Raw genomic sequence first — 25,875 nt, 5'->3', positions numbered from 1 at the left:
ATCGCCAGCCCCATGGGGCTGGGAGAGACCAAAGGAGGTTCATTGAGCTTGTTGAGTCAAGTGACTTTATGCACCTTATTCTAGAAGGGAGGCTTTTGTCTTCCGAAGGGAAGCGGTGTTAAAACATGCCTTTAGCATTTGTATAATTAGGAATCGGAAACATGATAAGGGAGAAAGGGCAGAGGGCAACATTCGGTGCTGCTCTGAGCATGTGAGGAATGATTTGAAATTGCTGAGGGAGAAGGAAGATGGTCTGGAAAAAAAGGTTTTTGAGACAAAAGTGGTTTTATCTCCCTGGTGAGGAAGTGTGGGTCTGCGGAGCTGGAGCTGCTCAGCTGCCTTTTCTTCCCCAGCCAGAGAAGACGGGCTCGGTGCGGGCTGGGGGCTGCGGTTCAGCACAGGCTCATTTCCCCGGGCAGCTCTCGCCTGGCCATGGCGGGACGGAGACCCCCCCTCTTCCTCCGGACCTCGGGGAGCCTGTCCATGTCGGATTGCTGGGACAGGAGCTATGGAGAGAGGGAAGACATCCTCCGGGGAGGGGGGGGGGGGCTCTTGCCTGGGTGGGCTCCCAGGAACCCTCATGCCCAGAACACCCCAAAATTCTACATCCACCTGAAACTACTTTCCTTTTAACCTTTTGTAAAACAAAGTCAGGACTGAAGAAATATCTTGCTTTTTAGGAGCAGCTATTCTGGGAAGGAAGCTACTAAAAGCTCTGCTTTTTTTCTTTAAAACACCCTCGGGCTCCTGTGAAGGGCTTTTCCAGCGGGGAGCGAGTCCCGGCGGACCCGGCGGACAGAGCGCCGCCCCCGCCCCACCACCGAGGCGCGGCGCCGGGGCCTAGAGCGGCCGTGGCGGCGCGGGGGCCGCCGGAACCATCGAGCGCGGGGCAGAGCGCCGCCGTGTCCTCTGCGGCCGCCATGCTGCCCGCCGCCCGCGCGCTGCCGCCGCGCCTGCCCCGCCGCCCGCCGCCCGCCTGGCGCTGGGCACCGGCCGGGCCGCCCGCCGCCGGCCTGCGGGCGTTGAGCACCGGCCGCGCCCGGCGCTCGGAGGCGCTGGCCGGTGCGCCGCTGGACACGGCCGCCAAGGAGTACTCGCCCAAGGTGCGGCAGCTGGTGCGGGACATCGCGGGGCTGACGCTGCTGGAGGTGGCTGACCTCAACGCGCTCCTCAAGGTGGGTGGCGAGGGGCGGGGCGGGGCGGACCGGCTCATCCCGGACCGGCCAGGCCTCTCCCGGCTCATCCCGGACCAGCCGCGCTTATCCCGGACCGGCCAGGCCTCACCCGTCCCATCCCGGGCCGGCCCGTCCCATCCCATCCTATCCCAGCTCAGCCCGAACCGGCCAGGCCTCACCCGTCCCATCCCGGGCCGGCCCGTCCCATCCCATCCTATCCCAGCTCAGCCCGAACCGGCCAGGCGCGGACCGGCTCATCCCAGACCGGCCGGGCCTATCCCGGTTCATTCCGGCCCGGACCGGCCCGTTGTCTCACTGGCCGCCGGTGCCACTGTTTTTCCCGCAGGAGACGCTGAAGATCCCAGACGTGGCGGTGATGCCGGCGGCGGCAGCGGCTGCCTCCCTCCAGCCCTCCCAGGCGGCTCCGCAGGTACCGGGGGAGGGGTCGGGGGTTGGGCACCGCGGGCCCCCACGCGTGGGGCAGCGGGGAGGGGGCCCCGTGCGCCCGGCCGGGCGTCTTCACCAAGCTCTGGCTGCTTCCAGGAGGAGGAGGAGGTCCCGCTCAAGAAAGAGAAAACACATTTCACCGTCCGGCTGACAGAGCTGAAACCCGCTGACAAGGTGAAGCTGATCAAGGAGGTGAAGAACTTCGTGCCAGGAGTGAACCTGGTGCAGGTGAGGAGGGGGTTGCCCAAGGCTCTGGCCACCCACCGCACCGCCCCCGTGCCTGGACGGGTTCTGAAGCACGTTGCAAGTGGCGGCCTCAATTCTCTGTTCAAAAGGGAGCTTGGATTTACGTGTTTAGGAGAACGCTCTGCCTGTTGCACATCTCTGTGCAAAGATATGGACGAGGTGTAGAGCAGGAGTCGGTTGCGCCCGTTTGGCCTTTATTAGAGAAGGCTGTTCCATCCCAGCTCTGCTGTGTGGCGAGCAATCAAGCCCTTAGCAGGAGCGGTGAGGTGAAAGAGGGGGCTCAGAGCAGAGACCTCAGAGTCCTCTGTGCCAGCCTCACCTTCTCCAAATCTAAGAGCTGCTCTGAGCTTTCCTGCAGGACTCAGGAGCAGCCAGGATTCTTTGTTACAGATGGATTTGGCTTGCCTTCCCCTAAAGTTTCTTGCTTTTTCAAGGTCAATAACTTTCTGAATTTAGATGAGTTTGTCTAATTGATGCGTCTTGCAATCCACGCCTCCAGTGCTTTTCAGAGCTTTTCTTTTCGTAGGCGATGCCTCCTCCTTTTTCTCGGGGGAGACGGGCCTTTCACAGTCCTGTGCACCGTCTGAGCTCGTGCCCTTGAGCTGTGATGTAGGCTCAGAGCAAAGAACATACATCTGCTACTGCAGAAGCATTTTAACGTGCTTCAGTTCTCCACTGGATGATGCTTTCATATCTTGGGGATAGTAGTAGCGCTTTCTATTTATCCACTTGCAAGGAAAAAATGTTGAGTATCGTAAAATGTACTTTTATTAGTAGCCTGGGATATCAGAAGGATTTGCAGAAAATCCAACCCATTCGTATTGCTGTATTGCAAAGCAAACAGTTCAGTAACAGAGAAACGCTGGGGGGCAAGATGTGAGTTGCATTGGCCCACTGGGGTAATTAACTGAGTATCAGCTTGGTCAGTCTGGCAGTTGTTTATCCAGTATCAGTCCCAAGCAACCATTAAAATGCCAAAACCCTGTAACGGACCTGATCAGCGAATAATTAAATCTGCCTGGAGAACTAATGCTAGATCAGCTTGGCTTAGCATGTGGAACCTGTCAAACAGGCTGGCGACAATTCCGAGGCAGGTACAAGGTTGGTAGGTGCAGGTTATTGCGGGTAAACCTCGTCAAGTGTGACTTACCCAACATGGGATTTTGGTTAAAACACACACACAGAACAAACTGCTACTGATGGTTCTGTCTACAGAGGTTGTATTCAAAGTGTAGCAATACGTTTTTATTGTCAATTTTATTGCCATCCAATTGAGGTGTTTTTAATGAGATTTGCAGGGAACCTATTCTTGGCCTGTAGGGCTGTTAATGATTTGGAAGAAGGCATTGCTAGTGAAATCGTTGGATGTTGGGTGCTGTTGTGACTTGAGCAGGTCAGCCCTACGGGAACGACCGCTTGATGAGACATGCATCGTCGGCACAAGCTGGACTCACATCCGTTTGCAGCTCTGAAAGCGTGTTCAGAGCCGACCCAACACACCCATCGCCAGCCCTGGGGTGGTGTTCTCCTGCTTTTGGAAACGCGTTGCCTCTGCCCCGTGGCTGTTACTGCGCAGGTGCAGCCTGGCTCAGGCCCTGCTCTTCCTCCTGCTGGCAGCTCTGAGCAGCCGCTTCCTTTGACCGGGGCTGCTTTAGAACAGAAATTAAGCATTAGTGAGCAAGGATCTCAAATGAATAACCTCAGTTGTCTTGCCTGTCCTTATCACAGCAAGCCAAGAACAGGCTCCTTTCCAGATCCTGTGGTGAGTGAAGCCATGCCTGCCCTGCCGAGCTCTGCCTGCACCGCTGCCCCTTCTCATGAGCAAAAAGAGCATTTTCTGCCACCACAAATACATTGTCACTGCACCCAACGTAAATGAAAACAACAAAACCCTTCTATTAGCAGTGGTCAATCCGTTGGGTGCTAAATACCTGCAGTGCCACGCGGCAGGGAGCTGGCAGCGGCTCTCCCAGGGTTTGTTTTTAAGGAACCAAATAGCTTTGTTGATGCTGCTTTGTCTAAGAGCATCTGACTGCAGCAGGGGCTTATCCTGCTGGGCTCCTGTCCCTTTCTGCACAGCAGAATTGCAGGAAGTCCCTTTAAATCTTTTCAGCTTGCCTTAAATATTGTGGTGCTGCATAGTACCAGTAGTTCGGTATAAAAAGTCCTGAAAATACCAAGATTTTGTGGTCAAGCATAGTCTGTACTGGAACTCTTTTTTTTTATCTGATACAGTGGATTCCTGAACAGCCACGTATAAGCCCTGACAGCCTCTCCTCCCCACTGGCAGAAATATGTGAAACAAAGCATTCGCATTGAAAAAAGTCGACCCAGCGCAGGCCGGTAGCTGCCTTGGCAGGTTACTGCGTGGTGGCCCAGCGTGTGTCCCAGATGCCTTCTTAGACCGGGGCTGCACATCTGGGAGCACCATGCACGTGGTGGGAGGAATTTATGGGCAATTACTCGCTGAAAAAGGTCTTCCAGGGCTGTAGTGGATGCGCCGTCACTTGCAGCCAGGTTTAGATGTCTTCCGGCAGGATGTGCTGTAGTTCAAGTGGAAGTCTTGGGTTTTGGAGCAGTGGGTGAGTTTCCCTGGTCTGCTGAGGCAGAGGTCAGGCTCGTGGCTCTCAGTCTGTTAATCCGGTTAATGAAATGCCAGTTTACGAGTCTCGTACTTTGTCCCTCCTGCAGGCAAAGAAGCTGGTAGAGTCCCTTCCGCAGGAGATCAAGGCTAACGCCTCCAAGGAGGAAGCAGAGAAGATCAAAGCGGCGCTGGAGGCAGCAGGAGGGACTGTGGTTCTGGAGTAGGCGGCCCGGTCGCACCACGGAGGGACTGGTGTGACGCAGCCTTCCCCGTTGCCGACGGCCACAGCCGGGCCGGGCTCCGGACGTCTCCCCGTGCGGGACGTCCCCTAGTTGCGCAGTGGGAATGCTCTCTCGAAACCATCTGGTGCAAGAATGCTGTACGGTTTGACAGGGCTGCTCTCAAGTCCCGGCATGGCAATGAACTCTACCTTCATAAATATCCAAAAAAAAAAAAAAAAAACAAAAAAAAAAAACAACCAAAAAACCAAAACAACCCTGCGAAATGGTTAAATCTCTCGAAAAACAGCCCCTGGGCTCAACGCGCGTACCCCACGCCCACCGCACCCCGCAGCAGCCCTTTTCCTCCAGCTGCTTTTTGGTGCCGCCACACCAAAACGGGATAGTTTGCCCCCCCCCCACTCCGTTAATTATTCACTGTTAATTAAGGGGAGGGGTGCCTTTCTCGGTCTGTGGAGCTGGCTGGGGGCTGGGAACGGTGCTCCTGGAGCCCGGGGGGGTCGCGACAGCTCCCCCGCGCCGTAGCGGCGCGGGGGAGCTGTCGCGACCCCCCCGGGCGCGATACAGACCCCCCCCCCCCGGTGCTGTGCGAGGGGCGTGGCTTGTCGGGGAAGTGGGTGTGGCTTAGCGTAGGGGGCGTGGTTTGGGCCTCCGCCGCGGATGGGGGGCGTGGCTTTAGCGGAGAGCGGCGCCGATGGCGGAGCGGCGCGTGTCGCGCTGGTACTTCGGCGGCCTCGCTTCGTGCGGGGCCGCCTGCTGCACCCACCCGCTGGACCTGCTGAAGGTGAGGGGTAAAGGGGGCGGCTGCGGCGGGGGGAGGCTGCGGGGGGACGGGGAAGGGCAGCGGGGACGGCTGCGAGGGGCCGGTTGTGAAGGGCCGGCTCTGAGGGGTGCGGGGAAGCGCTCTGGGGGTCTGCAGAGCGGCTGTGAGGGGCCGGCTCTTGACAGGCCGTCTCTGAGGATGCCGGGGAAGGGCCGTGAGGGGCTGGGGAGCAGCTGTGGGGCCGGCTGTGAGGGGCCGGGGAACAGCTCTGAGGGGCTGGTTCTGAAGGACCGCCTCGGGGGGACCGGGGAGAACCACTCTGGGGGACCGGGAGGCGGCTGTGGGGCCCGCTCTGAGGGACCGGGGAACGGCTGTGAGGAGCCGGCTCTGAGGGGGCTGGGGAACCGCTCTGGGGGCCTGGAGAGCGGCTGTGAGGGGACAGAACGGCTGTGAGGGACCGGGGAGCCGCTGTTGTGGGGGGCCGGCTGTGAGGGACGGGGGAACGGGTCGGGGAGCAGCAATGGGGGTCTGGAGAGCGGCTGTGAGGGGCCGGGAGCGGTTGTGAGGGGCCGAGGAACGGCCGTGAAGAGCAGGTTCTGAAGGGCCGGCTGCGAGGGGTCGGGGAACCACTCTGGGGGGACCGGCAGCGGCTGCAGGAGTGGCTCCGAGAGACCGGGGAACCGCTCTGGGGGTCCGGGGAGCGGCTGTTGGGGGCAACGGCTGTGAGAAGCCGGGGAACGGCCGTGGAGGAGCCGGAGAACGGCCGCCGGGTGGCCGGTTGAGGGGCCGGCTCGCGGCTGTGAGGGGACCGAGCGCGCAGGGACGCGGCCCTGGGCTCGGGGAGGGGACAGGGACTGGGGGGGGAGACGGCCGGGGGGGACAGGGACGACTGTGGGGCCCGGCGGCCAGGGGACAGGGGCAGGGTGGGGTGGGTCACAGGGACAGGGCTGAGGGGACGCGGACCGGCCCCGGGGCAGGTGCAGGTGTGGGGCTGAAGGCTCTGTGGAGCTCAGGGTGTCAGCTCCTGGGCTGTGGGGCATGGAGGACACCGCGGCCCAGGCGCCCGTGTGAGGCACGGCAGTGGCTCCAGGCCCTGTGGTGTTGGACGCAGGCCCACTGGGCTCCGTGTCCTCAGGCCAAGATGTCACCTAGGCACCGCGGACGGCCTGGCATCCCCGCTCCCACACAAAGAGCGCCGCGCGTAGCCCTGCGCTGCCAGCACCCACGGACGGGGTGAATGCCAGCGCTGCCCGGAGCCTTGTGTGCCAGCCAAGCAGCGACAAGGCTGGCAGCCAGGCAGGCTGTGGAGGGGGAGCAGGAGAGCGAGCCCAGGCCAGGCCATGCCATGCCCAGGGCTGTGCCCATGGGTGAGGCTGGGGACAGGCAGCCCCTTCCCACCCCACGGAGAGAGGGGAAGATGTGCCGGGCGCAGGCCCAGGAGAGGAGCCAGCACTGGCAGGAGGATGCCGCTTCCCCAGTGCTCGGCCTGTTGCCGTGCCCGGCTGGCCCTGTCTGCCCAGCAAAGGTGGCTGGCAGCCCATGGGAGCTCGTGTAGGATGCCCTGGCAAGCCGCTAAGAAGGGGAATTAGTCTGGCACATGCCTCTAGGTCTGTGTCTGAGCCAGTGTGACGGGTGTGACTTTTCAGCTGCGTCCCCACACGCTATGCACTGCGGATGCGAAGCCCCTGCGTGCCCCCTGGCCATGAGCAGCCCAGGCCAGCTGGCTGGTTTTGCCAGAGGGTTCACACCTGAATATTGAACACGGACCTGCTTTGGCCCAGAGCCCCCCACGGCAGGGGCTGTTGCCAGGCGTGGGGAAGCAGGAGGGGCCTCAGGGTCTGGCAGGGCAGGGGGCCAAGGGTGTTTTGCTACACCTTTGGACCTTGGCCCCCATGGGAGGCCCCAGCCAGCCTAGCCGGATGGTGCTCGCACCCCTGCTGGAGCCCCTGAGCTGGCACTGCACACAACCTCTAGCCGCCCACGGGGCTCTGCCCTGTGGCAGTGACCACAGCGCTGGCCAGCCCCTCCCTGACTGCCCTTTCTGTGGCCCTGGGACAGGCAGGCAGTGCAGCGCTTCTGCCCGTTCCCTCTGCCCCGGGCTGCCCAGCAGCCGCTTGCCCAGCTAGCTCCCCAGCACACCACGAGCTCTGGTCCCCGACATCCAAATTCTGCTTGCTGGGCTCCAAAGCTAGTCCCTTCCCTGCATCCCTGCTGCTGCTCCACACGGGAGGCAGAGCCTGTTCCCAGCGTCCTGCTGCGTGTCCCACGCCCTGGCCGCACCGGGGCTTCTGTAACAGGAGCCAGGGCTGATCCCCTGCCAGAAGCCCTTTGCTCTCTTTAATTTTACCTCCTGGGACCTTTGACCTGCATCGTGGGGCCGGGTGGGTGCGCTCAGAACGTGCTCCGGCTGGTACAGCTCCTCTGTCCCAGGCAGCCCCCATGGTCCTGCTGCCGCTTCTCTGGTGATGGTGGGAAGTGCTGGGCTGCTGCGAGTGCAGAGGGGAGCGCCCAGACGCCCAGGCTGTGCTGGCCGTGGCACGAAATAGATTGGAGCTGGTGCACAGAGCTGTAGGGCTGTCTTCCTGCCTCTGCAATTCCTGTGGCAGGGGAGGAGGGGAAGTTCCTTCTGGAGGCCTGTTGCCTCATGTGGCAAGGGTGTAGGGCACAGGAGGTCACGGATTCACTTGCCCTGTTGTAGTCCCTCCAAACAAACTCACGCTGGTTGCTTGCTTGTTCATGTGCTTCTGGATCCTCCCCACCCCGTTGTGGCCCAGGGCCTGTCTTGGAGGAGCAGGCGCTATCACTTCATCTTGAGGCATGCTGCTGAGGCCACCGAGCTGGGCAGGCGCCTGGGAGGGACTGTGGGCAGGTGCCTCAGCACTGCCCCTTCTCCTGCCAGCCTCCACTGCCCTGATGGTGGGCTGGGCCTGTTTCTAAGTACTGCTTAGGTGTGGGGAGCCTGGAGCTATTGCTGTTTGTGCGGAAGCAAGCGCTAACGAGTGACCCTGACATGGACTCAGAGCGGCCATCCCTGCCCTGCGCTCTCCTGTTTTCTGCCTGACCCCAGCCCTTGGCTGGTGCGCTAATACTGCCAAACTCTGCCCCAGGTCCACCTGCAGACGCAGCAGGAGGTGAAGATGCGGATGATGGGGATGGCCATGCATGTGATCCGCACCGACGGCTTCCTGGCTCTCTATAACGGGCTCAGTGCCTCAATGTGCCGGCAGGTGAGTGCCACCATGCCCTTGATGGGCTCTGGTCCCCCAAGGCCAGCACGGAGCTCCTGCTGTGCTGGTGGCTGGGCTGGAACTGACAGGCTGCCCTGAGCTGCAGGGCAGAGGAGGCGGGTGCCCAGCGGGGCACAGCGGCTCATTCTCCCTCTCCTCCAGATGACATATTCCTTGACTCGCTTTGCCATCTACGAGACCGCAAGGGACCGCTTGAGCCGGGGCAACCAGGGGCCTCCCCCCTTCTACCAAAAAGTGCTGATGGGTGCAGTGGGAGGTGAGTGAGGAGGAGGGTCCCTCAGCCCCAGGCTCCCTCGGGCTCAGGAGCCCCCTAACCCCAGCTCTTCTTTGGCTGCAGGTTTCACCGGCGGGTTGGTGGGGACCCCAGCAGACCTGGTGAATGTCAGGTCAGTTCTGCCCGTGTCCCAGCGCTGCTGGTGTGCAGCAGCAGTCGGGGTGGTGGGGCACGCCCCGTGTTCCTGCCTGCTCTCCTGAACAGGCTGCCCTGTGGCTATCGGCCCCGTCCTGGTGGGGAGCTCTGTGCCCAAACAGACTAGAGTTGTTCCGCGTTCAGTGTGCAGCCCTGGGCCCAGCCCCATGCCTGGCCCTTGAGGGGTGCGGGGCTGGAGGCAGCTTTCTTATCCCTTTGCAAACAGCCGATGCAGTCTGTCTGCTGGGCCTCTGCCTGCTCTTCTGAGCAGGGACAGACTTGCCCCGGGCCCCTGGTGTTGGGGGTGGGCGGCAGGTCACCCGTGGTGCTCTACCTTACAGGATGCAGAACGACATGAAGCAGCCACCCTCCCTGCGGCGCAAGTGAGTGGGGGGCCAGGGCTCCCGGGGGGGCTGGGGCAGCGGGAAGAGGGGTCGGGAGGGGCCGGGAGGAGCTGGGGCTCCCAGGGTGGGCCGGGGCGGGGGGCTGGGGCGGCGGGAATGGGGGTCGGGAGGGGCCGGGGCAGTGGGAAGGGGGGCCGGGAGGACCCGGGACTCCCGGGTCCGGGGGTCCGTGCGGCCGCGGGGGGGCAGCACCGCACCGGCGGCGCGCCCGGTGCCCGGGGGTGGTGGGGCCGGGGCCGCGGTCCCGGGAGCTGCAGCTGCCCGGTGGGTGCGGTGGGGCTGCCGGGGGCTGGGGAGCCTCGGACCCTGACACCTTCCCCTCTTGCTCTTTCCAGCTATTCCCATGCCCTGGACGGCATGTACCGCGTCTTCCGGGAAGGTGAGGCCGTGCCAGCCGGGGTAGGGTGAGCCTGCCTGGGGTGTCCTCACTGACACTGGGAAACCGTGGCAGGAGTGTCCCAGGGTGCTCTGTCTGGGAGTCGCCGCAGGTGCTGGCTCAGCCAGGGCAGGCAGAGGGGACGGATGGTGACTGCAGTGCCTGTGGGGCTAGGGGAGCCGAGGGTCAGGCAGCCTGCCCTTACTCCAGAGGGAAAGAGAGACCTGCCAGGAGCTGCTATGAAAAAGCACAAGAGTGCGGAGCAGGTGGGAAGGAATGGGAGGAGGCAGGACTGTTCTGAAGGGGTCTCCTTTCCTGCAGCATATTTGCTGTTGTGTGGTTTAAGCACTGTTGTATGAGGAGTCTGGGACACGGACCAGGCAGGGAAGGAGGCTCCTGGGGGGAAGGGAGTGTGAGTAATGTCCCAGGACTGTGCTGATCCCAATCTGTCTGTCCACAGAGGGCTTGAAGAAGCTCTTCTCGGGAGCTACGATGGCATCCAGCCGAGGGGCCCTAGTCACCGTTGGGCAGGTAGGACAGTTCTGATGGGCAGTAGGTGCCCGGGGTAGGGACAGGGGGAGTCCCTGGCTTGGCAAGTGTCACTGATACCCTGTGTCTCTGCAGCTCGCCTGTTATGACCAGGCCAAGCAGCTGGTTCTCTCAACTGGGTTGCTGTCGGACAACATCTTCACTCACTTCCTGGCCAGCTTCATCGCTGTGAGCAGGGCTGGGCGTGGGGAGGCAGGACTGGGACTGGGTTTGCCTGCAGGAGCCCAGGCTGGGGCTGCCAGAGCTGCCTCTCGGGACTCTGATGCAGCAGGGCCAGGCACAGAGGCTTCTATGGGGCTCCCAGGCTGGGGCTCGGCCCGGGACGGGCTCTGGGTCTCTCCAGGGGCCCTGGCTGTTGCTGGCACCTGGGTCTTCTCTGTGAGCTGGGGCTGCTGACCCTGGCTGACTCTCCCCAGGGTGGATGTGCCACATTCCTGTGCCAGCCCCTGGATGTGCTCAAGACCCGCCTCATGAACTCCCAGGGCGAGTACCGGGTGAGTAGCCCCTCCTGCCCGCCCCGCTGCTGCTGGTCCAGTCCCCTTTGCACACTGGCCTCTGCCTCCCTGCACCTCCTCATCTCTCTCCATCTCACTGCAGGGTGTTGCCCACTGTGCCGTGGAAACTGCCAAGCTCGGCCCTCTCGCGTTCTACAAGGTACTGATCTGGGGATGTGTGGGATGGGCTGGCAGGGTGGAGTGTGGGAAAACTGCCTGGGAGCAGAGGTTTAGGTCCAGAACGGTTCTGGGGCAGGAGCCTTCCAGGCTCTGCTGCCGGCAGCCTGACTGCGTCCTGTGTCAGGCCTTCCTCCGGCTTGGCCTCTTCTGGGCTTGCAGCCTGGGTCCGGGCACCACAGCAGCTGCCCTGTTGCACCCGTTGGGTTCCCAAACGGGAATGCAGGTACGGGCAGTGGTGCTCCAGCACTCGTTGGGTGTAACTGACGAGCAGACACTGGTCAGCTCTTGGGCCCTACGTGCCCGGGCTTGGTGCAGTCACCTGTGTGTTCAGCCTCACTCCTGGGAGGGCCCCTGCAAAGGGGTTTCGCACCCAAGGTTTATTCCAGATGCTGCCAGTCAGGCGTTTTCCCTGTTACAGCCTGTCTGCTCATCTTCCCAGGCAGCGTCCAACCCCCTTCTGAACCGGGGGCTGTGGGATCTGACCGGGGCTTCTACCGAGATTCTGCCTACATAGTGGTGATGCCAGCACTGATGTGTTTGGGGGAAGAGGGGTTGATGCATGATGCTGAGCTCTGTGTGCACAGCGATGGCTGCGGTGCCTCCCTCACCGCTGTGGCAGCTCTGCTGCATGCCCGGCCAGCTGGCCCCCCGTGCTTGCAAGCTGGTGCCGCTCCCCGTGGGTTGGGCTGCTGGGCACCCTCAGCCCTGGCGGGGAAGCCCAGGGTCAGGCACATGCTGACTCTCCTCATTCTCGCTGTCCACTTCCAGGGCTTTGTTCCTGCTGCTGTCCGGCTCATTCCTCACACCATCCTCACCTTTGTCTTCCTGGAACAGCTACGCAAATATTTTGGGATCAAAGTGACCACCTGAGTAGGAGGGACGGGACCCTGCCCTCGCCCCAGGGGGGTGAGCATGCAGGTCACCGCTGAGATCCCAGAACCCCTCTCCCCTGTCTGGGGCCAGCGCTGCTCCCCCTGCCCCTCATCCCCACTCCTGTGCCTTGCCAGTGCCTGTGGCCAGCCAGTCCCAGACTCTCCCTCCCTCTCTCACCCCCCCTTCTCAGCACCTCCGTTACCTCTGGGGTATTCTTGGGCCTCTTGTCCCCTCTGCACTGTTGGTTTGGGTTTTTTTTTTTTTGCTTTCTTCCCACTGCACTACTGGCCGCAAGTTCTGCCCTTACCTCCCTCAGCCCTGTCCCTTATTTGCCTCCTGGGAGCAGGACTGTGCTGTTCTGGGGCATCCGGCCTTTGGCTCCGTCCCTGCTCACGGAGCCTCACAGGGCTGGGGGGGGCCAGTTCCACTTGTGCCCACGCTGCAGCAGGGCCTGTGTTGGTGGCAGCAGAGCAGGCGTGCTTCCTGCCTCTCCTGCAAGCAGCAAGGGGAGACGTGGCTTTAGCACAGCAAAGCCCTGTCCTCCCTTAGTGCCTCTGGCCCCACGCGGTCCTCCGCCGGCCCCAGTGCAGCCTGGCATCCCCGCTCTGCTCCCAAACACTTCCCGCTTCTGCTTGGCCAAAACTCACCAGCGCCCAATGGCTGCTGGGCTCTTCAGGGATTGTGCCTCATACCAATGATGACAGAGAGTGGACTCTGCAGGCGAGGGGCAGCCGTGCGGCCCCCCTGCCCTGCTGGCCAGGCATGGGCTGGAGCCCTTCTCACCTGGCCGGCCCAGGGCAAGGTCACAGCTGCGCCCCTGGCCCCTGGCTCCAGCTGGGGCTGGGTAGTGCCTGCTTGAGGACCTGGTGTCAGCTCGCCTGCAGCGCCCTCGCCCTCCACCAGACCTGGCCTCGGGTGGGGGCGTCTGTCCAGTACCACCTCACACCCCCCCACACCCCTCACACCAAGGTCGCCTCACAGCCCCCCCTCTCCCTGCACCGCCCTGCGCATGGGGGCTGCCGGCACCAGCCCCTCTGTCCTGTGCACCCCTGTGCGTGGTGGCCCCGAGGGATCAAAGAACTGGAGTATCTGTGACCTTAATATATAATAAACAGTGGAACAAGCACAGGGCTGAGTGTCCTGCTTGCGGGGGGGCGATGCTGCGTGCCTTCCCACTGTAGGAGGGCTCAGGCTTGGAGCAGTGGGGGTCTTTACCCTGTTCCATGCCCCCAGCCCTGAGGGCGTGTGTGCCCACCGCCTCCCGGCCCTGCAGAGTGGGAGCTGTGGGCTGGGCTCCCCCGTGCCAGCCCGGCTCCGAGCTGTGCCCGGTCTCAGCCCTGCAGGCAGTCCCTGGGCAGAGCCGTGCCGAGAGCGCCTGCCCACCTCCTCCTCCTCCTCCTCGCGGGAGCTGCCTCCTGGATGTGACACTAATTGGGCTCCAGCAGGCGGAACAGAGCCAGCCTGGGACAGCAGAAAAGTGAAAGCTTGTCACCTTAACGAAGTCTAATGATGCTGGCTGGCATCGCGGCTTTGTTCCTGTGCCTGGTTCTGGGTGAGAGCCGTGGGCAGGTGCATGTGGGGCCAGTGGAGCCCTCTTTCCTCGTGAGGGTCTGGGGGCTGCCTGGCCCTGGCTGGGCTGCGGTGGCTTGTGCCCCGGACCCCCTGGCACTGCTTTGGGGCTGACACGTGCTGCTCTGCACCCATGCCAAAGGCCAGCGTGGAGCGGGAGAGCGATGGAGCCACAGGGCCCTGCCTGGCCATCACCCCTAGTGGCATGGAGCCCTGTGCTGGCCACCGGCAGCGATGTTCCAGCCAGGCCATGGTCCTGCCGGCTGCGTCAGCCCTGTGTTCCCCGTACCCGCATTCCCTCTTCCTACGTCCCTCACCAGCGGAGCTGTGCCGCGGCCACGCCGGCAGGACAGCATGTGCCAGACACAGCCTGGAGCACGGAGCGTCCGGCAGCTGCACAGAGTGGGAGCTTCTTATCTCTGAGCATCGGAAAACGAGAGGCCTCGGGACTGTCAACAGCTCGTTGCCAGCGGTGTTTGCGCTCGCGGAGCTGACTGGCCCCCCCCAGCCTCATCCTGCCCTCTGCCCGCCCCGGGCAGTGCGCCCAGCCCAGGCCCTGCTGCCTGTGGGGGGTCCCACAGGGCACCCCTCTGCCGCACCATGGGGGCTGCTGGCCCCCCCTCCACAGCCGGCACCCAGAGGGGTGCAAGGGCTGTCTCGGGGGGGGGGTGTGCAGCTATCAGTCTGACCCCCCAGCGCTGGCGAGGCACCCACAAACCCCAGGTTGTGCCCAGGTGGCTCTGTCTGCACCCGTGGGGTCTCCCAGCGAGCGGGCGGCTGAGCAGAGCAGGACCCCGGCGGGGGGCACCAGTTCGGAGGGCCACGGAGCCCCACGCTCAGCCAGCCCTGAGCTGGGTGGGGGGGGACACGCTTGGTGTCCCCGAGCTGCCGGGGCCTGCGTGGCCGTTGCGGCCCACGGTAAATGCATTTGTGCGGCGGGTGGGTGCTGCACCCCCGCGGCCGGGGGTCTGCCCAGGCCCCGCTGCGGCCCTCGCCCGGGGATCTGGGGGGGCCCAGGGCGTCGCTGCTGCGCTGGGACGTGTTTACCTGCTGGTGCTGCAGCAGGACTGCGAGTGGCACACACGGACCCGCCACCGCCGGCGGCCGCCGGAGCGCGGGGCCCGAGGCAGCTCCCGGCCGCACGGCGGAGGTTTGCCCGGGTCCCGGGAGGGGGGGGGCGAGCTCCGCTCCCGCGGCAGGAGCCGCCAGCTCCGCGCACAGGCGGCACCGGGGACCGGGACAGCCTCCCCGGGGGACCCCGCGGGGGCTGCACCGCCCCTCCCGGAGCCGCGGGCACCCCCGTCCCGCTCCCTCGGGGGCGGGCGCGGTCCGGCTGTCCCCCGCCGCTCCGCCCGCCCCGACGAGCCGAGCCGGTGTCCGGGAGCGGGGCGGGGCGGAGCCGCCGACGGCGGGGACCGGCGGCGGGGACAAGCGCCGGCGCCCCCGCAGCTGCCGGTCGCGTCCGCCGGTGATGAGGGGCCGCGCGGGCAGCGCCGCACCGAGCAGCCGGGGGCGGGGGGCACCGGGCTGCGCCCCCCCCGTGCCGGCGGGAGGAGCGGGGCGGTGGGATGCGGCTCCTCGCCCGCGGTCCCTCCCCCCGCCCCGGTCCCTCCCCCCGAGCCGCCACAGCCGCCGCCGCCGCGGCTCCGGCAAAAGTTTTCGGCGGAGCGGCCGAGCGCGCCGGTCCCGGTCCCCGCCAGCACCGCGATGCGCCCGGGAGCCGCCGCGAGCCCAGCCCCGACAGGTACGGGGAAGGAGGGGCGGAGGGAGGGAGCGCTCATCCCCGCGGCCGTGGGGCTCCCCGTCCGGCGGACGCCGCACGACCCGACGCGGGGATGCGGACCCGGGCGGCGGCGGCGGCGGCGCATCCCCGGGGCCGCGGCGTGAGCCACGGGGGTCCGGAGCAGCAGTTCCCGGAGCCGTCCCGGTGCTGGGCGCCGGCGCCGGGGGGGCTGAGCCCGTCGGCAAGGGGCGTCCTGCGCTGGGGAGGTCCCGGCTGGGCTGTGCCCCCTCCCCATCTGAGCCGCTGCCGCTGCCACCCCCGGGAAGGGGCTCTGCCGTGGGGCTTCTGGGCGCCTCTGGGTGCTGCCGTGGCTGTCGTGAGCCCAGGGCGAGTGGTACCAGCCGGGCTCTGACGTGCTGGGAGCATCTCCCGGAGAAGCCCCTCGCCGGGGTGTTGCCCGCTGGGTCCCCTGCCGCGGACACAGCAGTGCCTAGAGCTTTCTTGCTGGGAGGCAGAAGCAAGGGACACTTTTCCACCCTTCCCAGCTCCCAAGCTCTCCGGGTGTTGCAGGGGCCCATTGCGAGTGCCCTTTGTGACTCTGTCCCGAGCTCTGCTGTGTCAACACGGTGTTGGTAAATGGCTTTGTTTAACCAGGACATGTTGGGTATGTGACCTTGCCGCCCTCGTGGTTGCAAGCGCATCTCCAAAGCGGCTGCCGAGATCACCTCTGCCTGGCGCTGCGTTTCCTGGCCCGGCAGCTCCCGCGGGGCGGCGAGGGGAGAGCAGGGCACACCGGTGTCAGCCCGGCTCCCCTCGAGCCATGGCGGCTGGACAGGCAGAGGACGGGGCATCTGCTGCTGCCCAGCCCACGCTGCCGAGCGCCCGCCCCACACCTCAACACGCACCCTGTAACGCAGCCGCCTTGCCCCACACAGTGCTCAGCGTGTGTTGTGGGTGTCCTGACCCATGCCAAATTCGGTGGGTGCCCCTGTGATTTCCTCGGCTTTATCTGTGCATCAGCAGGAAAATTTAGGGCCCGCAGCACCCCTCCTCGGCATGTTAGTGCCGCCCCAGCTGCCAGCTCCTGTCCTTCCCACCAATCCCCATGTCTTTCCGCACGCTGCGGTGCAGATTTTTTTTATGTTCTGTTGCCTGGAGAGGGGAAAAGAAAAAAAGGCTCAACAGAGAAGAGGCAAAATGTGGATTAAAAATAGTTAATGAAAAAATGCGACCGCAAGCCCTGATCAGCAGCGCAGGGCTGAGACCAGCCGCTGAGCGCAGCGCTGCTCCGTGCTCCTCGCTCTGCCAGGCAGAGGCAGGGTCTGGGCAAGCCGGCTGCAGGGGAGATGGGATGGGATGGGATGGGATGGGATGGGATGGCCGCTCTGCTCCGTCCTCCCGTGCTCTTCCATTGCATCCTGCCCTGTCCTGCGTCCCCCACGGCTAGAGCCCTGTCCTTGTGCGTCTGACCCAGCCCAGGGGTCTGGGGAACTTGGCTGCGAGCAGCAGGCGCCAGTGGATGCTGGGCACAAATGCCACCCCAGCGTTGCGGGTGCTTCGGGACAGGGAGGGACTCTGCCAGGACGGGCTGCTGTGTGCGATGCCATTTGCACATCTGGACCTCAGCAGGGCAGGGTTTGAGCTCCCTCGGTGAGGTGCCGGGAGGTTGTCCCGAGCTCCGTGATGACCACAGCGTTCATTCGTGACATGAGCTGCTCCGGGGAAGCGGGTGCTGAGCTCCTGGTGCAGGCGAGCGTGCACACATGCCTGTCTGCACTGACCTTTTCCTAGGCTTTTCCCAGTCCTGTCCTTCCCCTGTGGCACACTAACCACACGTGTCACGCCGTGTCTCTCGTGCCATCCTCCTGTGTTCCATGGGCTCTCATGCAATGTGATGAACAAGAAAAACCCGTTTCCCTCAGCATCCCCTCGCCGGAGCCTGCCGGGCAGCAAGGTTATTTGGCCACTGCCCGCTCGTGCTGGCAGCCCACGCTCCCTCTCTGGTGCTGGGCGGCTGCGGAGGATGCCCTTGACTGTCCCTTTCAGTGCTGTTTGGTACCAGGGCAGTCACGGAGGTGATGCAAAGAGCGTTCGTCCTGATGGCACGGGGGCGAGTGCCGTTTGTTTGCATCCTTTGTTGCTGTTGACGAAAACGCTGTCAGGGTTGGTTTAGGTTTTCTTGGTCCAAAGTGACACAGAATCCGACATCGTCGGTGGCTGGTGACGTCGGCTCTCACTGTGTGCCGCTGCTCAGCGTTTCCACAATCATGTAGCTCTGTGCAAACGAGCTGCGGTCTTGCAGCGCCAGGGCTGCTTCAGGCAGTTCTGCTGTTCCTCTGCTGCCCAAGTTCCTCGTTCTCACTTCATGGCGGGGGGTTGGAGCAGTTGTGGGTCGCAGGTGGGGAGCGGGAGGGACCCCCAAGCTCGGGGCAGGGACACAGGCAGGGACAGCACAGGGTGCGGGACAGACCTCCTGGCCCTCTCCACCGCGGCCGTCTTCCCCGCACCGCTTGTCGTGCTTGCCGTGGTCCTGGGTGGAAAGTGGAGCAGCATCTGCAGGGCCAGGATCGCGCTGGCATTGCATCAGCTTTGGCCCTGCACCGTCCCCTCCCCTGCCAAGTGCCGAAGCCCCTGCCGCGCTGGCTTGTAGCGCTGAGCTCAAAGCCAAGCCAGCCGTGGAAAGCACTGCATTAGCGCACTGGGGGCTAATCCCTCTGTCTGGAGGGCACGCAGCCCCCTCCGCCCCGTCCTGAGCGAGCGGTGCTGTGCTGGGCGCGGGGCTGCGCTTGTGGGGGCTGCGTTGGGCTGCACCGGCTTCCCGGCGCTTGTGCGGGGCCGTGGCTGTGCCCGGGTGCTCCCGGGTCACGTTGCAGATGCCCATGAGTGTCCCCGTGGAGGCTTCACCGAGCCGCTGATCCATGTAGCAATCAGCCGCAGCCATCCCAGATGTGGAGCTCGTTCCCTCGCACGTGTGGTGGCAGCGGGAGCCGGGCGCCGTCCGGGGCAGCAAAATCCCGCTGGGAAGCCGAGCTGGGCAGAGGCGGGTGCTCAGCCGGCTGCGGGGGGGTCTGCACGGGCACAGAGCTGCCGCAGGGCAGCGCGGGGGCTGCACACCCGCAGGTGGGGGGCAAAATCCCGACACAAGCCTTTTCCCATCCATTCCTTGTGGCTTGGTGCGATGCCGCAGCGGCGGCAGCAGCCCGGTGGCACAGCGTGCTCTGGTACCCAGCTCACCCTGTCCCCTCCCCAGGCTGCGCGTCCCGGACCCTGACTGCCGGCAAACACGGGGCCAGCAGCTGCCGGGCCATGAGCCACTGGGAGGGGGCAGGTCCGGGGGCCGTGGAGAAGCTGGTCCAGGGGGAGAGGGGGGTCCTTGCTCTGCCCCTGCTGCCGCAGGGGTTGGTACCGCCGGCTCGGGAAGGGCTCAGCACACCAACACGGGCACCAGTGACGCCCCGCTCCCCCAACCCCAAGGGCAGATGATGGAGCAGGTCTGACACCGCCGTACCCCAGCACTGGGGCTGCCAGCACTGGCCCCTTCCCTGCGTGGGTGCAGCCGTCCCAGGGGCTGGTTCTATTTTCCTCCTCTCCCGTGGCAGGCGCGAGGTCCCCCTCGTCAGCAGAGCAGCGCCGGGTGTTTGCAGCCCGGCCTCCGTGGGGGTCAGCAGCCGCAGAGCCATGACACAGGAACATGTCGCGTTGCCCAACGCCAGCGTGGGGCAAAAGTCCCCTGTGTGCCCGCTGCAGCACGCCGCAGCCCCAGCAAATGCACCCGCTTGCATGCCAGGCATGGTGGACAGTCCCCCAAAGCCTGGCCCCGGCTGGCAGCAAGGTGCCGGGGCGGGGGAACATGGCACCGGGAGCCAGTTGGGCACGGCAGGGTGACGGGAGGTGGTGGCTTGGAGCTGGGTCCCTCCCGCGGTGCTGCCTCTGGCACTGGACATGGCAGAGAGGGGCTCCCGGCACCAGTGGCCACAGCACATCCAGCCAGCGACGACGGCTGCTCCGAGCACTGCGGGCACCGATGCTGGGCAGTGCCAGCTGCCGGGGAGGTGCTCAGTGCTAGCAGTGGTCCGAGCTGCCCCAGATCCCCTCTCCCAGCCACGCAGGGCCACTGCTCCTTCTCTGCCGCTGCCCGTCTGCCCCGAACCACAGACAGTTGGTCCATGGCTACTCCTGCATGCCCGGGTGTCTGCTAGAAATAGCCTGTGTCTCCGAGCGCGCACTGTGGGGAGGCCGAGCTGCCGGGGGTCCCTTGCCCCGCGGGCACGGGGGCCGGCACCGCGGGCAGCTGGGGCAAAGGGCCTGGGCAGGGCCCCGCTGTGGAGCGGGGAGCCCCGTGCCGGAGCGAGGAGCGTGACCAGCCCCGCGCGCCAGGACCCCTCACCCAGTGCAGTCTGCCCAGCTTGGCCACGGCAGTGCCCCGGGGCCGGGGGAGCCGCTGCCAGCCGGGGGGGGAGTCTAGGGCAGAGGCCTCCCCGACGCTAAATCCCATCGCAGGCAGCTAAAAATAGAGACACCTCTGCCCCAAAGCTGCGGAGAGGGGCCGGCAGCGAGTTCGCTGCTGACCTGCGGTGCCCGGGAGGAGCCTTCCCCCCCACTGCCCCAGGGCAGGGATGCTCGGGGCAGGGGCCGGGCACCGGCATGCTGGCCGGGGGCTGAGGCGGGGACCGGGATGCTGGCAGGGGGCTGGCAGAGGGACAGGGATGGGGATGCTGGTGTGGGGCTGGTGGGTGGATGAGGACGGGGGTGTGCTGGTGTGGGGCTGGCAGAGGGACAGGGATGGGGTTGCTGTTCGGGGGGTGACGAGGGGAGAGTGGTGCTGTCGGGGGACAGGGATGGTGGCAGGGGGCTGGCAGAGGGATGAGGACAGGGATACTGGCGGGGGACCGAGGGAGGTACAGGGACAGGGATGCTGGTGGGGAGTTGAGAGGGGGACAGGGACAAGGATGCTGGTGTGGGGCTGGCAGGGGGACAGAGACAGGGATGCTGGTGGGGGACTGAGGGGAGGGACAGGGATGCTGGCATGGGGCTGGTGGAGTGATGAGGACAGGGATACTGGTGGGGGACTGAGGGGGGGGACAAGGCTGCTGGCATGGGGCTGGCAGGGGGACAGAGACAGGGATGCTGGTGTAGGGCTGGTGGGGGATGAGGACAGGGATCCTGGCACGGGCAGGTGGCCGGCGGGCACCCACTGAAGGTTCCTGTTCCCAGAGCCCACCCAGTGAGGTCTGTCCCAGGAGACGGTTCCTTCTGTCCTGGGACTGTCTAAATAAGGCACGCGCCGGCAGGTCCAGCTCCCCGAGCCGCATCTGGAGCCCCACGCGCTGATTAATGAGCTTCTCAGGCAGCCGCTTGCGACATGGCGAGTGGGTCTGCATGGAGGAAACACGACTTTCCCAGGGATAAAAATAGGCATGGGCAGAACAGCGAGCCCTGGGAGCGATGGCTGGTTGGGGAGCGCGACGGTCCGGCTGGTGCCCGGGGGGAGGCTGGGGGGGGTGATGCCGCAGTGTCTGCAGTGGCACCGGCACTGCCGTCTGTTCTGTCCCCATCCCCACCAGCTCGGCTGCCCTCACCCCCCACGGCCACGCTGTGCCGTGGGGCTGCCGTCAGAATGGCCCCTTGTGGGAAGAGATGAAATCCTGCTCAGGAGCCCCATAACCGGCTTAGGGGGATGTAAGGAATTATGGCACCTCGTGAGCCCGGCTTTGGACGGGAGCTCCCAGGCGTCCGGTTAATGGTTAACGGCCCCAGGGCTGGCCGCTGGCCCCGTCCCTGCCCTGGGAGCTCCCTGCCCACAGCCGGGGAGCCCTGCGGGGCGAAGGCTGGGGTGACCCGAGGGATGCCCAGCCACCCTGCGGGGCGAGGGACAGGGTGGCTCGAGGGATGCCCAGCCACCCTGTGGAGCCGTCCCAGGGCCAGGCTGCCTCTACCACTGGAGCCAGGTGCGAAATCAGCGCTGCTGGGAGCGGTGGTGGCAGGGAGGGGCGTCAGCCCCCACCCTGGGAAGATGCTCGGGCGTGAGGAGGGGTCCTGGGCTCTCGGAGCTCAGCACTGATGTGCCACCGGCCACCAGCACCAGTGTGGGGTGGCCCTGGCCCGGATCTGCCCTGTATGGGGCAGACGTCCCACGTGTGGCCATGCAGGGGCTGGGGAAGGTGTGAGGGCAGGGACCAGGGGTCTGGTTTGGGCTCAGTGAGCAGAGGGGGGGCATGGCCGTGGCTCCAATGCTTATCCTGGGGAGGAAGCGGCAGGTACACAGCAGCTTGTCAGCCTGACGGGAAAACGCATAAACAACCAGCTGAACATTAAAGCCAGGCGGGGTCAAGCGAGGACCATGGCGCAGTGACCAGGGGTGGCTCTGTGCTGGGGCAGCCTCCCCTCCGGTGCCTGCCCCTGGCCACGCGTCCCCCAGCTCTGCCCCGGACGGGTCCCGCCACCCACGTCCCCGTGACTCGGCGTCTCGTGCAGGGTCACCCACGTGCCAGGGCCACCACCGCCGGGGCAGAGGAGCTGCCGAGGGCCGGTAGGAAGCCCAGCGTCCTGCGCCGCTCCCCATGCGGCTCGTGGCCCAGCGGAGGGATGTCCCAGCCATGTCTCCTCATCCTTCTGCTGCTGCTCCTCTGCTGCCAGGTAAGGGTGGGTCATCCGGCAACATGGTGCTTTACCTGTCCCCGAGCCACCATCAAGCCACCCCTGCCCACGGCACAGCATGGCACAGCATGGCACGGCACTGAGTGGCATGGCATAGCCTGCACTCGCCCATGACTGTCCCCAAGCCGGGGTCGCTGCCCTGCCTGGCACGGTGGCCCCGCGGGCAGGCGGTGGGTGACACTCCATGGTGTCCCCAGGGCCCCTCTGCCCAGATCACAGATTTCCTCTTCGAGAGCTGGAAGGAGTACAGTGAGGAGTGCCACCGCAACATGAGCCGCCTGCCCGCGCCCACAGGTGAGAGCAGGGCACGGTGCTGGGGGACGGGGACTGGGGGACAGGGACTGGGGACCGGGGACAACGCAGCAGCTGGCTGAGGGCGCCGCCATCTCCCGTCCCTCTGCAGAGCTGGTCTGTAACCGCACCTTCGACAAGTTCTCCTGCTGGCCTGACACGCTGCCCAACAGCACCGCCAGCGTCCCCTGCCCGTGGTTCCTGCCCTGGTACCAGAAAGGTAACGGCCGGACGCGTGTGTGACGTGTTGTGTGTGTGTGTGTGTGTGTGTGTGTTCACATGTGTTGTGTGTACACACATGTGTGTGCTGGTGCTGCTCCCAGCGGTCACCTCTGGGCCGGTGTGCAGCGCCCGGGGTAGCTCTGGTGCCTGGGACCCCCACGGCCCCCTCCCCTCGCAGTGAAGCACAGACACGTCTTCAAGACCTGCGGACCGGACGGGCAGTGGGTGACGGGCCCCCGGGGACAGTCCCTGCGCGATGCCACGCAGTGCGAGCTGGACGCCGAGGACCTGGAGGCGCAGGTGGGCAGAGCCCGGGGGCAGCCGGTGCAGGGGTCCCTGCCCACCCTGCCCAGCCCTCATCGGCTCCTGCCCTCTCCAGGAAAAATTTGCCAAGACCTACGGCAGCTTCAAGGTGATGTACACCGTGGGCTACTCAGTGTCACTCTGCGCGCTGCTCCTCGCCCTGGCCCTGCTGCTGGGCTTCAGGTAGGGGCGCGGGCATGGGCACAGCCGGGGGGCATGGGGGGGCCATGCCGGGGTCTGGGTGCGGGCACTGATGGCAGCTCCCCCCTCCGCAGCAAGCTGCACTGCATGAGGAACTACATCCACATGAACCTCTTCGCCTCCTTCATCCTGAAGGGCGTCTCCGTGCTGGTCATCGACGCCCTGCTCAAGACACACTACAGCGACAAGATTGACGACTACAACGTGCACATCTGGCTGAGCGACGAGGTGAGCGCGGGGACGGCGGGGACGGGGGTGTGGGTGGCGTGGCAGACCTGACCCCTGTCCACAGGCGGCAGCGGGCTGCCGGACGGCCACGGTCTTCATGCAGTACGGCATCGTGGCCAACTACTGCTGGCTGCTGGTGGAGGGCATCTACCTGCACAACCTCCTGGTGGTGGCCGTCTTCTCCGAGAGGAGCTACTTCACCCTCTACCTGTGCATCGGCTGGGGTGAGTGCGGGCGGGCTGGCTCCCTGTCCCTGTCCCCCAACCCTGTCCCCTGCCATGCCTCACCGTTCCCCCGCCCGCCTCCCCTCCAGGGGCGCCTGTGCTGTTCCTCATCCCCTGGGTCGTCGTGAAGTTCCTCTACGAAAACATCCAGTGAGTACCAGCCCCTGCAGCGGGCGACAAGCGGTGCCTGCGGGCATGCGGGGATGGGCAGGCGCACATGGGACACGTTGAGGGATGGTGGGGACGGTGTGACAGCCCCGCAGAGGCTCCATGCCATCGCCCTGTGCAAGGAGCAGGGTGTCGGGCCGTGGCGGTCGCTCGGCTGGGGCTGCCAATGCCAGGCCAGGCTCTGGCAGCCGCCTGGTTGAGGGGCTGCCTGGCAGTCCCTGTCCCGCCCCTCTGCAGGTGCTGGACCACCAACAACAATATGGGCTTCTGGTGGATCCTTCGCTTCCCTGTGTTCCTGGCCATCTTGGTGAGTCCGGGGCTGCGGCTCTGCCCACAAGGGCCCCCAGCCCCCTGCGAAAGGGGCTGCCCTGGGCAGGGGACAGAGCTGCCCGGCCCCTCATGGCTCACGCCACTCCATTGCAGATCAACTTCTTCATCTTCATCCGCATCATCCAGATCCTCGTCTCCAAGCTCCGTGCGCACCAGATGCGCTACACCGACTACAAGTTCAGGTGGGTGGTGGGCGCAGCCCCGGCCCTGCACGGCCATGGTGCACGGGCTGCTGCGTGTGCATGTATGCGTGCGTGTGTGTGTGCCCACCCCACAGCCCCAGCGCTGACGGGCCCCCCCTCGCCGTGCAGGCTGGCCAAGTCCACACTGACACTGATCCCACTCCTGGGCATCCACGAGGTGGTCTTCGCCTTCATCACGGATGAGCACGCCCAGGGCACCCTGCGCTACGTCAAGCTCTTCTTCGACCTCTTCCTGAGCTCCTTCCAGGTGAGCCCAGCCCCGCACGGGACCGATTCTCCATGGGGACCCCCCTCCATCTCAGGAGGGACCAGACCAGGGTTGGGGTCAGGGTCTGACCCCGTGTGCCTCTCATGCCTCTCCTCCCTCTGCCCAGGGGATGCTGGTGGCCATTCTCTACTGCTTTGTCAACAAGGAGGTGAGCTGGATGGCGTGCAAGCGGGCAGCCGGGGGGGGCTCGGGCAGCCGGCAGGCACAGGGCCATGGTGACGGTGGCTGCCCACAGGTGCAGGCAGAGCTGTTGAAGAGGTGGCAGCGGTGGAAGCTGGGGAAGGACCTGGCGGAGGAGTACAAGCACACCTACAGCCACGCACCCAGCGCCCGCAACGGCGCCGGCAGCGCCTGCGAGAAGCATCAGCTGGTGAGCGGCAGCGCCAACGGGCTGGGGCGCAGCGTGGCCCCTGCGCGCCCCGGCACCCACTACCTCGAGAGGACCGGCCACAGCACTGTCGAGCACCTTGCCCTGGGGGACCGGCACCACTGCTACGAGTTCCCCGAGACCACGGCCGAGAGCCACTTCTGAGCCTGCAGCCGGAGCGGGAGGGCTGTGCCGGCCCGGCTGCCACAGGCTGAGCCGGCTGGGGCGGCTGCCACCTCCCTCCCCAGCCCCGTCCCGCTCCGGGCGCTGCGGGACCCTGCCCGCCCCGGGGAGCACGCGGCGCCGTGCTGGACGTGCACGGGACGATGGACACGGCTGGGCCAGCTGCGGGTGAGGCACGGCAAGCGGGACCTGGACCTCTGTGGAGAGGGATCTGTGGGGCAGGGGGATCTGGGGGGGGGTAGGGGAGGGAGGGGGGGGGTTGTCCTGTGGTGCTGCCCTCGTGCGCCTTCGAGACCCTTTGCGCCGTGCTGTAATTTATCTGTTGTAACTGTAAATAGGTGTGGGCCCGTGCCGGGCTGCAGGGCCAGCTCTGCGTGTGCCTCTCTGTCCACAAACGGTGTCCGGCGGGTGGGGACCGGGGACACCATGGCCCCAGACTGTGCCCGCGAGCACCCACGGGTGATCCCACAGCCACGGAGGGGGAGCTGGGCAACCCGGCACGGATGGGCTGCACCAGAAGACAGCCCCACTGCCTGCCCCACAGCCCCACTGCCTGCCCCACAGCCCCACACAGGTGAGCGAGGCCGACGTGAGGCAGTGGCCGCTGCAGCGCTGCCAGCCGGGGCTCCAGCTCCCCGCCAGCACATGCTCTCCTCCGGCCGCTAATCGGCTCTGTCCTCTCACTGCCAGGAGCCCTTAATTAAATCATTTGGCTCTGCCTGCCGGCACCCCCTCTCTCCTGGGAACTGGCCCAGGCCACGGTCCGGGCAGCGGCCGCCGGCAGCACTGAGCACTGTGAGCAGTGCCATGGGGTGCGGGGCCACGGGTCTCCCCGGCCGGCGGGCTGGGCTGTCTGTCTGCGGTGGGGTGGGAGCGCGGCGGGCCGGCACCCTAAGAGGCTTGTGCCGCACACATGAGCGCTAAGCCCGGATGCTGCAGCTTTGGGCACCA

At 65.4% G+C, this 25,875-nt stretch overlaps 3 protein-coding genes across 6 annotated transcripts; all 3 read left to right on the top strand.

Annotated features, from left to right (window-relative positions):
- The first annotated feature begins 905 nt into the window (after nt 1–905).
- Nucleotides 906–4,930, top strand: MRPL12 (mitochondrial ribosomal protein L12). The gene is made up of 4 exons (XM_054221531.1): nt 906–1,175; nt 1,522–1,605; nt 1,719–1,850; nt 4,560–4,930. Exons 1-4 carry the CDS (start codon nt 921–923, stop codon nt 4,674–4,676), a joined length of 588 nt encoding a protein of 195 aa, XP_054077506.1. The 5' UTR covers nt 906–920; the 3' UTR covers nt 4,677–4,930.
- Nucleotides 4,931–5,346: 416 nt separating this feature from the next.
- On the top strand, nt 5,347–13,130 carry SLC25A10 (solute carrier family 25 member 10). 3 transcript variants are annotated; one of them, XM_054222015.1, is made up of 11 exons: nt 5,347–5,475; nt 8,562–8,681; nt 8,844–8,958; nt 9,040–9,088; nt 9,453–9,494; nt 9,851–9,894; nt 10,352–10,422; nt 10,516–10,608; nt 10,857–10,934; nt 11,038–11,094; nt 11,883–13,130. In XM_054222015.1, exons 1-11 carry the CDS (start codon nt 5,386–5,388, stop codon nt 11,982–11,984), a joined length of 861 nt encoding a protein of 286 aa, XP_054077990.1. In that variant the 5' UTR covers nt 5,347–5,385; the 3' UTR covers nt 11,985–13,130. The 3 variants fall into 3 exon arrangements, with proteins under 3 accessions (XP_054077990.1, XP_054077992.1, XP_054077991.1); XM_054222017.1 differs by lacking the exon at nt 11,883–13,130 and adding an exon at nt 11,554–11,872; XM_054222016.1 differs by lacking the exon at nt 11,883–13,130 and adding an exon at nt 11,533–11,872.
- A 2,041-nt stretch (nt 13,131–15,171) lies between these two features.
- On the top strand, nt 15,172–25,138 carry GCGR (glucagon receptor). 2 transcript variants are annotated; one of them, XM_054222041.1, is made up of 14 exons: nt 15,172–15,300; nt 21,754–21,915; nt 22,134–22,230; nt 22,340–22,447; nt 22,628–22,749; nt 22,829–22,935; nt 23,028–23,181; nt 23,246–23,405; nt 23,495–23,555; nt 23,811–23,880; nt 23,997–24,085; nt 24,215–24,353; nt 24,481–24,522; nt 24,610–25,138. In XM_054222041.1, exons 2-14 carry the CDS (start codon nt 21,865–21,867, stop codon nt 24,904–24,906), a joined length of 1,497 nt encoding a protein of 498 aa, XP_054078016.1. In that variant the 5' UTR covers nt 15,172–15,300; nt 21,754–21,864; the 3' UTR covers nt 24,907–25,138. The 2 variants fall into 2 exon arrangements, with proteins under 2 accessions (XP_054078016.1, XP_054078017.1); XM_054222042.1 differs by having other exon boundaries at nt 23,997–24,353.
- The last annotated feature ends 737 nt before the right edge of the window (nt 25,139–25,875 follow it).

This window comes from Rissa tridactyla, chromosome 15, assembly GCF_028500815.1.
Source record: "Rissa tridactyla isolate bRisTri1 chromosome 15, bRisTri1.patW.cur.20221130, whole genome shotgun sequence".
Lineage (NCBI taxonomy): Eukaryota > Metazoa > Chordata > Aves > Charadriiformes > Laridae > Rissa > Rissa tridactyla.
This window is presented reverse-complemented; position numbering and strand designations above follow the sequence as displayed.